The sequence below is a fragment of the Centruroides vittatus genome, unplaced genomic scaffold (genome assembly GCF_030686945.1).
Source record: "Centruroides vittatus isolate TY-2023 unplaced genomic scaffold, ASM3068694v2 contig_1157, whole genome shotgun sequence".
Lineage (NCBI taxonomy): Eukaryota > Metazoa > Arthropoda > Arachnida > Scorpiones > Buthidae > Centruroides > Centruroides vittatus.
The window spans coordinates 274891-287547 of NW_027120743.1; the positions used below are offsets into that span (position 1 = coordinate 274891).

At 29.1% G+C, this 12657-nt stretch overlaps 1 protein-coding gene across 1 annotated transcript in view; it reads right to left on the reverse strand.

Moving 5' to 3' along the window:
• The window catches only part of LOC136979585 (ATP-binding cassette sub-family C member 9-like), an 80383-nt gene that overhangs the window by 31511 nt on the left and 36215 nt on the right, over positions 1–12657 (reverse strand). Inside the window, exons 9-14 of the mRNA XM_067275608.1 lie at positions 12460–12500; positions 10200–10337; positions 9014–9136; positions 5729–5921; positions 1605–1710; positions 1431–1526 (exon numbers count right to left, since the gene is read on the reverse strand). Of these exons, the coding sequence (XP_067131709.1) occupies positions 1431–1526; positions 1605–1710; positions 5729–5921; positions 9014–9136; positions 10200–10337; positions 12460–12500 (697 nt within the window). The remainder of the gene's footprint in view (positions 1–1430; positions 1527–1604; positions 1711–5728; positions 5922–9013; positions 9137–10199; positions 10338–12459; positions 12501–12657) is intronic.

The following is a 12657-nucleotide window of genomic DNA, read 5'->3' on the forward strand; positions in this document are numbered from 1 at the left end:
AAAAATCAAACTACTGCCTCTGATTTGATTCTGGATGCTTCCATTGTAACTAACTTAACATAAATCTGCCAATTACTGGAGATAAAATCTATTCCCACCAATACTTAATGTAGCCCATGCTTCACCTATATTGAGTTTACTCGCCTGTAAGGTGGCCTACCAATTGCTACTTTGCATAATAAAATATGACACATATCCACTTTTCAATTGGGAAATCCTAATATATGTTACATTCTTGTGAACATGTTTATTTGTTCACATATGTCAAATATGTTTTCATTTTTGCTAAAAATTTGCCTTATTATTCCAGTAATATTTATTTAAGAAACAAAGATTTTGTTTTAATTATTTTAAATAGCTGTGTTGAGATTTTAATTGCAATGTTTGAACTGCATAACAGTGTTTGAAAATCATAATCATTAATCCAAAACCACAATGTTATAATAGCATATATAACACTGTAATGTAATGTTACAATATGAGGTCTGTCCCAAAAGTAAATGTAAATGATTTTTTATTTCAAAATATACAAGCGTACATCAAACTACAAATGATCTCCTTTTTTGATGTTTTCTACTGTCCCAAAATGATGATCTTTCAACTTGGATTTTATCTTAGGAAATAAGTAGAAGTTTCACGGAACTAGGTCTGGATTGTAGGGAGGTTGTGAATGTGTGGGGATTCTTTTTGGCCAAAAACTCTCAAATTGATAGCGCTGTGTGAGCAGCCACATTATCGTGGTGCAGTACCCAATCTTCTGCAGTGTCCCTGCGGACTTGCTTGACCCATTTTCAAAGTCATTCAAAGCCATCTTTGTAGAAGGCCTGATTTACTGTCTGTCCTGAAGAATATAAAAATTCTTTTTGCACAATTCCATGGCTATCAAAAGAATGATAAGCATTGTCTTTACCCTGGATCTTTGTGCCATCCAAACACCATGTTTCTCAATAAGGTGGCATCTCCATAAGCTTTGGTTAAATCTGCAAATGTCTTGGTTGCAGATTTCTTGAGTTTCACACAAAACTTGATAGCATAATGTTGTTAGAAATTTTTCTTCATTTCAGACGTAACAATGTGTTAAAACACTATCGTACACAAACAGAAATTGTGCACGTTTGAATTAACCAATCAACTTGAAACAGGTCTAGATATGCTGCTAAGATATCTAGCAATGCAAAAAAACCAATTAATGATGTGTTAAACTGCACAGTTATTAAAATGAAAAATCAGTACACTTACTTTGGGGAAAGACCATTTAATGTGTTTATAATATCCCTCACAATAAAAAACTGAGTGGAATATATTTGCAATAGGCAAGAACAGATTCATGAAATTATAGAAATGTTTAATGAAACATTTCTGTAATATACTTATTATTAAATTATTAAAATTATTTATAATAATCTTTTCCATTTATTGAAATTCATTACCTCCTTCCATTATATGGTTGTCCAAATAGTATGTTCTCTTTCAATGTAGCATTTAATAACCAAGGCTTTTGAGGAACGTAGGCTACATACGAAGTACTTCAAAAACAAAATTTTACATTTCTTTAAAAATGCTCCATAATTGTTTAAAACTGAATTACACAAATAGTTTTATACCTTGACCACTGAACATTTCCTTTCAATGTATGCAATTCACCTAAAAGCACTGATAACAATGATGATTTACCACTACCTACTGGTCCAACAATTGCTGTTAGTTTACCTTAAAAAGTATAAGAATATCAACTTTTAAATATAATTTAACATTTTTATCACTAAAATACAATATTTTAAAAGATTCTAATTGAATTACTGTAAAATAGTTTTCAATCTTGTAAATTTCTAATGAGTTTATTATTTTTATGTTTTATTGTTTTAATTTGTCAATCATCAAATATCTAAATACAGTAGAGCATCAATTATCCAACCCCCGATTAACCAACTTATCGGTTAACCAACCGCGTTCTAGTCGGCAAACTCAAATGTCCGCTAGCGACGTGGAGCTACAATATTTGGTCATGTCTTGGCTACTTTAATATTATTTTTGTTAAATTTTTGCATGTTTTAGCTGGCAGCACTGGCTCGACCATGAAAGGAAGGCTAGTATTTAAACCAGGCCTAGTACACTATACTAATAATGTATTTTTTCATACTTTTCAGTTATCCGACCAACTCCAGTCCCCAATTAAGTCAGATAATCGATGCTCTACTGTATTATGAAATGATAAAATTGTGATCGTATTTATTTCATATCTCATTAAAAGTATAAATTTTTGTCCCTACGGAAAATGAATTCTATTGCAATGTTTTTATTAACTAGTCAAAGGATTTTCATTGTTATCAAATTTTTAAATTAAATGAAAAAATTGTATTTAAAACTTCCACTTTTAAAATAAATCTACTCCAACTCATTATATTATTTTTTAGTTATTTGGTAAGTTTTGTTATACATACAGTCCCCACTTTTCGTCATTTCACTTATATACCATGTGTTAATTAAATAATGAGACTGCACCACTCTACGTTTAGTATTAACGTTGGAGTCCAAAATAGTATATGGTTAGATCCACTAGTGTGTGATCTTGGAACTTGACCTGTTAGTAGTTTATAATTTATGATGGAGAGAAACAGTAGTTTTGTGCATGTCATCAGAAAATAAAAAAATGGAACAAAGAGCAGTTATCAAATTCTATTGTAAAGTGAGAAATGTTATTGTTACAGAAATTTTTGCAAGTTTAAAAAAGCATATGCTAATGAATGCTTGCCTTGAGCAAGTGTTTGAAATATATATATATATATTTTGTTTTTTTCTTTTTTATAAAAGACATAAGTTGTTAGAAGATAATCCCTAACTTGCCCAACTGATCTCTATTCAAACACCAAAGATTGTAATATAAAGATTAGAAAAATAATGACTGAAAACATGTCAATTTCAATAAGGTTGCTTGCTGAGATGATAACAATAAGGAATCCATATGAGAAATTTTAAAAGAACTGAGTAAAATAAAAATTTGTACTCATTCTTTTGAGTTTCAAGCAACAAGAAAAAAGACTTGTGTGTTGCATCAATTTCATATCATGTGTTGACAATAACCCAACATTTTTGCATAGAATTGTTATTGGTGATGATAATTGGGTATCTTGATATGATCCCAAAACAAAATATCAGAGTTTAGAATAGTGTTCAGTGTCTTCTCCCTATGAGAAACAAATATGGCTAGGAAAACTGCAAATGAAAAATGTCAATCATCACTTTCAATGCCAAAGATGCTATCTATGAAATTATACAGTATTGGATCAACAGTAATGTGTACCTGAGGCAAAACAAACTATTGATATCCCTGCTTCCCAAATGGTTGCCAATAGAAAGTACTTCAAGTGCTATAACTCTTGTATGAACTACTTACAAACAACTTTAAAGTATATTTACAGATCAACACTTATGAATACATTACTTACTGAAGGAAACAAAATATTTATTCTAGAAATGTTTTCAGCTTTCTTGAAGCCATTCTTAGCTAGAATAAATATTTTGATTGCCTTAAATAAGCAATGTATTCATAATTTAAGACAATCACATAGTCACTTCACCCATCAAGCTGACTGAATTTATGTCCCAAAGAATAACAGTCATGAAAAAGTTCTATGAGAAGGTATTGAAGAAGTTGTGGGATTGAATTAATTGGAATAGATGCAAAATGTTCTGCTCTAAAAATTGATTGTTGTTGCAATACAGCCACACATTCTGCCATAAACATATTTGATTTCTTTTGGCAAAAATTGCTTTTCTATATTTTCTGTTACACAGGATGTCCCACATAAAACTGGTTCCATTTACTAATTGAATAAAACTGAATTGCCTAAAATGACAAAGCATTAGTTATGAAAGTTTCTATACTTTTTATGAATAAAACTGTTTCCAAATTGTTCCTTTGTCAAATTTTATTTTATCTTATTTGTCTTTTTTCCAGTACAAATTGGACAAAAGACAATTACAATAATTTATTCATTCAGTGAATGGGGCCAGTTTTATGTGAGATCATCTATAAGAATAGTTTATAAAATATAGCATGTAGCAATACATTATTAAGTAAAAGAAATTTACTAAAAAAATTTTCTATTCCAAATAAAATTTTTCAAAAATTTTTGAATGAAAAAATTTGCATTGATCTGAAAAAAAAAATCAATGAAAATTTCTTTCATTGATTTACACAATGCGAAATATGTGGACTCAATTAAACTTTTCATTTTAAAATGACAATAGAAATACAATATAAAGTGGCCATAATTATGTCTCCGATTTTATTTTAGAGCAAATTTGTTGAAATCCATACATTTTAAATTGTATCATTACAAAATGTATCCCAGTGAAGGATTTCAAATATTGTGCCTTGTAATTTTCTTCTGACTGAAATTGTTCTTCCAGACATAAGGCAATATGATTTGCTCAGTAATGAAGTCTTCATTTCAATCCACAACCCTTAACTGTATTCCAATCGGGTTGTTATATGTTACGGAACATCCCTCCAACAAATTTACAATAGAATAGCTAAGGATTTAAACTTGCACTTAACATATAAGAAAAAACAGAACATTTTTCTGAAAACCAAATTAGATACAGTAGTGATAATCCATGGCTTCCAAGGTTCCCCAACATTATTCCCCCAGATTTCTTCCTCTGAGATTATGTAAAAGTTTGTGTTTGTGACGTCACTATTCAGAAGCTTATTTACAGAATTGTGACAACTGTGCATCTTGTGCAGCTGAAAATGTCAAAAGTCTTTGAGGAAACAAAACAACACCTGAGCATGTGCATTAACGTTGCACATGGCCAAACTGAAATAAAGCAAGGCTCAAAATCCTTCAATGTGATATGTTTTGTAATATCATGTAAGTTAATGTGTATGAACTTCAACATGATCACTTTAAAATAAAATAGGGGACCTAACTGTGGCTTCTACAATCAAATTTTCTTTTAATTTATTTTATTCAAATATTTCTATATTTGAAATTAAAATGTATACATATTTCTTTAATCAATAGTTAAAGATAAAAAGCTGGCAAGGACTCTTACTTGACTTTCCCGTCACTTGAACAGGAGGTTAAGGGGACCATTAGGAAGTCCAATAATTTTCAATTATACCATGATATAATTTTTTAATAAAATTTAGTAATAAACAAAAGCTTACACGAAGTAATTTTGTTATATTATGAGAAATTTCTCTATTTAAAAAATATTTAAATTTAAAAACTCCAAGATGCATTAGCACAAAATTGTGGGTGGGGTCATCTGTTATGAGACTTTATATTAAAAATCAACTTTTATATTATTAATTTTTATAAAAAGGCAAAAAGACTTAATTTTGAGGGTACAGATGAGTTTTTAAAGATATTGTAAATGTCAATAATGAGTAAAATTTTATTAAGTTTGACTCAACTCAAGATATGACATAACCCCTCTATTTCCCCACCCTTTGACCTTTAACCTCCAAAATTTAATAGCATCAATGTCCAATATATAGAAAAAATCCTGCCAAGTTTCAGTCCTGAGATATAATGCAAAATAGATACCAACACAAACACAATTTTGTAAGTTTTTTTACGTTTTTGGGCTCTTGTAGTATCAAAACTATAAAAAATTAAAAATTTACCAGTCAAAATTTGACCAATCACTGTACTTTTCATATGTTAAATTCTACAACTGAAAAAGTAAAATTGAATATATTTTAAAATAAACATACCTGAAGGAATTTGAAGATTGATGTCAAATAAAACGGTGTCATTACCCCATGCGAAATATCCATTTTGTATAGAAACTATAACATGACTATCTTGGACATTATAATTAATTATTTCAGGTAAAAACACTCCATCCGAATCATCTAATCCTAAAACTGTCCCAGTTTTATTTTCAAAGTTATCTTTTACATGAAGCTAGAAATACATATACATTATAAATAAATTATTTTCAACAAATGTCAATTTTAATTTTTTTAAAACTAAATTCATTTTTATATTAACAATCTTAAATTCATGTATGATGACAGAGGCTGTTATCTGTAGTAACCAAAATACCAACAATGAAATGCTGAACAGTAAAAAAGTTAAAAGTTTTATATGATAAAACATTATTTTAAACTAAGCCTGTCTCATCATTGCATTTTAACATTAAAAAACTTGTTGTTTTTTACTTAATTAAACATCAGAGATTAATAGATTCAAACTACTAAATGTAATGGACGTGTGGTAATTAAAATCTTTTAAAAATGGAGAAGATATATGATAATTTAAACATAACAAAGACATAAAAGACTTTTTAAAAAATAGTTTGCATATTATACTTTAAATTAAGGGAGTCCTCACTGTTTTTTAAGCATTTTAATGTCACGCTCACTATGTATGGAAGTTTGAATCTGTTAATCTATGTAGTCCCTTAATCATTTATACAATGGCACTAATCATCTATGCATTTGATGCATACTTGCTCCAGCACTAAAATAACTGAAGGGAATCAATTTAAGATTTAGCTTAGCATACAAATAATCTCCGACTATAAAGGATTAAAACAACATTGCAGAAACTAATACAAACAAGCAATTATTTATTGTGTCATCATCACAATGTTGGGCTGCAATTTTTAATCATATTTTTAATTTAATTTAAAATATATGTTCTCCATCTCAAATTATTAGTGTCTTGCCCCTATACATCATACTTTTCCATTAGCAATGGAGTTGTATCAGTCATCTATCAACTGCTTTTAGGGGAAGAGTTTTGAATTGAAATAACATGACTTCCAATTTGCATTGAGAATTCTTATATAGTTGATTGGGGTCTCCAGCCCCTAAGGTTTCCATATCTGATCTCATCTTTCATCTACTTTGTTCTCAGGAAAGATTAAGGAAAGATGGACAGATGGACAGAGAGATGATCGACAGTGGAACTTTATAGTTTTTCAAATTGCAGCCAAAAAAACAAGTTTTATTTTGTTGACATGTTCAAAATGACTGTCTTCAGTGATATATAAAGATGTAGATGCTTGAGCAGGACATTATGGTTAGCATATAGGATTCCTCATGTCACCATTTCCCATGCCTGTTGTATATGTCTCTCTAGTTCATCAATATTTCATGCGGTGCTGCTGGATATGCATTATACATCAATGCTTTTAGATGATCCACAAGAATCCAGAGGGGTCTAGTCTGGGGATTGTTGGACTACAGAACAGGGTTGTGTTGTCATAAACAGCAGCTCCAAACAACTATGAGAGTCATTGGCACACATCTGTCTGGAAATGAGGTGGTGCACCATCATGCTGGTATCAAACTTGCTGTAACTGTGCCAATGGCAAGTCATCAGGCCATTCATTCATCATCATATTTAGGATGCTCAGAAATCAGTCACTATTCAAGGTACCATTAATGAATACTGAACCAAAAAAGCTACTTATCTTAAATTCTACAGCAAACATTCAGGGTAAAATACACTTCGATGTCATGATATGTTGTGAACATTTTGGAACATGCTCTGCCCATTGATACTCATGATGATTATGACACTCCATTCCAGGAAAACGGTACCTTGTCAGCCTATAAAATGTGCTTAAAAGAGTTGTCATTTGTCATACTGTGAATTTAACATTGTGTTGCATCACTCAAATTGCTCTGCATCTTCTGCATGTTGTGCTAATTGCAGATAGCAGCAAAATAAGTACATGTCATGAGACAATGTAATATCCATTGTATTTTTGTCTGTTGCAGTCCGCAATGCCTAACCTATGCTGAAAAGGTCTCTTTGAAAACTATATATATAGTTTTCAAACTTAAGCCTAAACTTCTGGGTTGTTTTTCAGGTTCTACAAAAGCTATTGATAAAACTGCCCTAGATAGGTTCAATCCTGTCCTTCACCACCCAGTTGTCTGCATTGTGGGCCTGGCCAAACCCATGATGGGTATGAAAACAATGGCCCTATTAATTCAACAGAATGAAAAGTGTAAAAAAAAAAAAAAAACTAAACTTTTAAATGAAATATTATGTATATTTATGGTAAACTTTCTAAATATTTAGTTGATTTATTTCTGTTTAAGATATCTTGTTTCTTATAATAGTGATTCATTTTGTGCACATTAGAAATGTCATGAAAAAGTATTGTTGCTAACAGCAATAATTTGATAATTATAATTAAAGAGATGTTTGCAAAACAGAATATAAATTCTAATAACAACAGAGTTGTGCCAGTCATCTATGTAGCTCCATTTAGGGGAAAATTTTTGAATTGAATTCACATGAATTCTGGTCTAGACTGGGCCTCCTAAGCTTTCCATATCTGGTCTTGACTTTCATCTATCTAACACCATTCTTGAGATTAAGGAAGGACAAATAGACAGCCAGATGGACAACAGTGGGAATTTATACATCTACAATTTTTTCAAATTGCAGTCCAATTAGTTAATTGTATTTACTAAGTGTCATGTATTGCCAATATATGATATATATGGATGGACCTAAATAAAATGTAACTAAGGTAAACAGAATATTTATTTGGACCTTGTTAAAAATATAAATTTTTTGTTGTTTGAATGTATTGTAGATATCAAAATTCAAAAATAGGAATGAATATATAGTATTTAAACATGAACGCAAACTCTAAAATCTACACTAAGCTTGGATTCATCAAGTCTCAAAATACTATGTTTTTGGGCAATTATAATTATCAAATTATTAAAATTAATTTTAATAAAACCCAAAAATATTATGTGGCAGTTTAGACTTAAGTTTGAGTGTACACAAATTAAACTAAATTTTATCATAAATAAAGATAAATTACAATATACTTTATATTACAATTTGTCCTATCCATATTTCATATTTGTAATTATCTTACAGACAACATAAGCATTTGATACTCATAAAATACATAAAATGGAAATAAACATTAAGAGATGATTAAATTAATAAATTTAGTGTATAGAGTCTACATTAAAATTTTCAAATAATACAATTAAATAATAAAATGTAAGCCTTACTAAAACACTTCCGCTCTCTGGTTGATATTCAACTGTTGCTGCAGGTCCATCATCATCACGCCAGGGTACGTTAAGATCTACTTCTGTCTGATTCAAAAATTCAGAAAGTCTTTTTGTACTAACCTTTAAAATTAAAAATATACATTAAATATATAATATAAAACTATTTTAATATTTGATTAAATACAGTCAAATTTACTCATAATTTTAATTTTTTAAATTTAACCTAATCTATTTAAACAAATGTTATATATTTTGAATAAACTCTCATATTTAATATAACGTATATTCTGGCATATAAGACGACTTTTTAACCCAGGAAAATCTCAAAAGTCAGGGGTCATCTTATAGGATGGGTGCTGCAGTCAGCTGGGATGCCCGGGGTATGGATAGAGATAGAGTGGCGCTGTGCCCAGAAAAACATGCATCTTTCACTCATCCAGCCCACCCTTGTATGTATCCTATTACCGTACCTCTTTCTCTGCCTCTCAGATCTCGCTCCTGAGGACTGCAGTGAAGTGGCATGTGTGAGATCTGAGAGGCAGAGAAGGAGGTATAGTAATAGGATACAAGGGCGGGCTGGTATGTTGCACCATCTTGCTTCAAAATCGGGCTAGAATTGATCTTTTTCTTGAAATAAAAAAAAATTATCGGGAGAAAAGAATTGATAGCGAAAAAGATGGTCACGATAGCGATTATCACGAATGTATTTTTCCGCCGAATTTTTCCTGTTTGATGACAAACAGCCTTATGTTTATAAGTGATAGTTTACCTGCTAAGTACTTGCATGTCATAAGCATTTGAATTAAAATTACCATATTGAAATCAAATCTGATTTCTTTTTACTTTTATTTGGTGTGCATCGGAAGAGGGGTAGTCTTATACGGCAAGTATATCCCAAACTCTATATTTTAACTGTAAAAGTCAGGGGTTGTCTTATACACCCAGTTGTCTTATATGCCGGAATATACGGTAATAAAATTAAGAATTTTTATTTATAAATGCCTGTAATCTGTTTAAATCATAAAAATTATTAAATAAATATTATCATAAAATATATATTCAAAACAATATCATTTGTTTAAATACTTTGATAATTATGAAATAATTCAAAGTACAAAAGTTTAATTACTTAAAATCTACAAAATATTTCTAACTGAATATATTAATGTTTTAGAATACCTACTACAGAATTAATCACAATTGGAATAACAAATGGTATGATGTATAATGGAACAGTTAACTGGTTAAATAAAGCAAGTCCTGTGAAAACTTCTGATGGAGTTAAGGCTTTACCTTCAATTTTTGAATATATTGCAAAAGTCTGTAAAATTAAATAATAAAAACATTTCTTTAAAAGTTTTGTTTTTAAATTAATTTATTGTTAATGGTATGCACATTAAATTTAATACAACTCATATTATTATTAAACTGGAATAAATTAAAGAAATAACCTAAAATGATAACAGTATTTAATAATTTTAAGATCAAATATAAGTCTAATGTATTTAGATTCACAAAATCTGATAGTGGAATTTAATGACCAAAATTTCTGACTGTTAATTTATTAAATTTATATTTTGTCTACTTCTAGTTATTCATAGTTATTTATATCATATGCTAATGGGTTATTTATTATCCAGAAATTTTCCAACTCGTATTTGATAAATCATAACTTACACATACAAACTCTACAGTCGGTAACAATATAACAACTAAGACATCCATATAGTAATTATTAATAATTTTGACAAAACCTTTAGACCAGTGGTTCCCAATCAGAGTGCCGTAAAGCCATTCTAAATGTGTTGTCAATGAATTTAAAAATTAAAACAAGAAATCTTAAAGTTTTGTAAAAAAAATTACAAAAATGCATTTCTATGTACTGTACTGTTAATTATATTTCAGAAATTTGTACTAGCCACAAATAACAGAGCTTATTTTATATGGAGACAGAAATCATGTTCTGTGTATGATTTATATCTGAAATTCCTGTATTATGCTACATTAATCACATAAATGACTTTCCTGTAAACTCCTCCTATTTGTCTTATTTTAATCTTAATTTTCCATTATTCCTGAGCATTTTTAATCATTTAAAACATACAAAAAAAATATAGTTAAACAATCTTACACTCTATCACAGAATAAGAACAGAAATTTTCATTTACCATCAAATGATTTTAAACGGCTACATTATTTTTCTATAGTAAATAAAAGAGATTTGTAGAATATCAAAAGTTCTCAATTTTGAAGGATTATATTATTGCAATTATCTCACTCTGAGTATTTTTAATGTAAATAACTTATAATTGGATATTAATGCTTAAAACAGATTAATTGTTGTGGTTGTTAATGATCATTGAATGAAGAACAAACAAGAAAAAATAATTTACTTGAAGACTCAAGTTAAGGGAAATCATCTGCTATCTTAGTAAACTGGTGTGCCCTGTAGTAAGCAGTGTAAAAACTACAGTAAAATTGACCCAATTTCTTGGAGTTGAACAATCATCTCTCTAATAACCCTGTATATATTTATATACATGGTTATTTAGAGATATGATTGTTCAACTCCGAAAAATTGGGTCAATTTATATATATATACACAGAGTTATTACATTATATATATATATATATGTATACAGGGTAATCCAAACATTGACAAACATTTAAAAAATTGATATTTCAATGAATTTTTGATGTATGGTAATGAGATTAGCATGGAAATACATAAAATCACAGGGATATAGACAGGGACATTGGAAATTTGAGGTTAAATATTTCTATTATCTAAATTTATTTTAAATTATTTCTACAGATGCTCCCCGACTTATGAATAGGTTAGGTTCCAGAGGTTTTGTCGTAAGTTGAAATGTTCTTATGTCAAAAACTAACCTAAAAAGTATATTTATACACAGAATAACCACTTATTATTAGTGTTTGATCCTTCAATTTACTTAATAAAATACATTATGCTCACTTACTAACACTCATTACTGTTTAGTAGCAAATGTTTTAAATGCAGTTTTTACATTTTATGTACTGTTTTATAATGTTCAGTTTAGTTTCCATGGTAATAGAGTAACACTTTTGCATTTATCTCCACTGCTAGATTTACTATTATGTTTTGGATGCATTTTTGAAGCACTAATCGTAAAAGTTTATAAAAATTGCCATTACTCCAATGTTAACAACTTCAATTCCATCTCATGAGTGGAAATAGAACCTCAGAATTTGCACTAAATCAAAAAATGAATATATGCAATAGAAATAAGTCCACATTAATTATTTATTACTGGCCAAAGACTGACTTCAACACCACCTCACAAGTGATAAGAGAATTTCAGAATCCGCACTAGATTTAAATTTTATATCTATAAATTTTTATTATTTTCATATAAATTTATTGATTTGTTATTTGTATAATGATAGTTACAATTACTTACCACAAGAGTAACAATAATTGATGAAGCTTGAGTAATAAAAGCTACAAAAAAGAAAAAAATTTTGTACATTTTATAAAAATTTTAATCATTAATATTTTTATTGGTATTTAAAAATTCTTTATCTATGTAATCACATTTATATTAATTAATTTATTAGCTAATACACAATATATTTATTATATTCTTTCGCATAAAGTA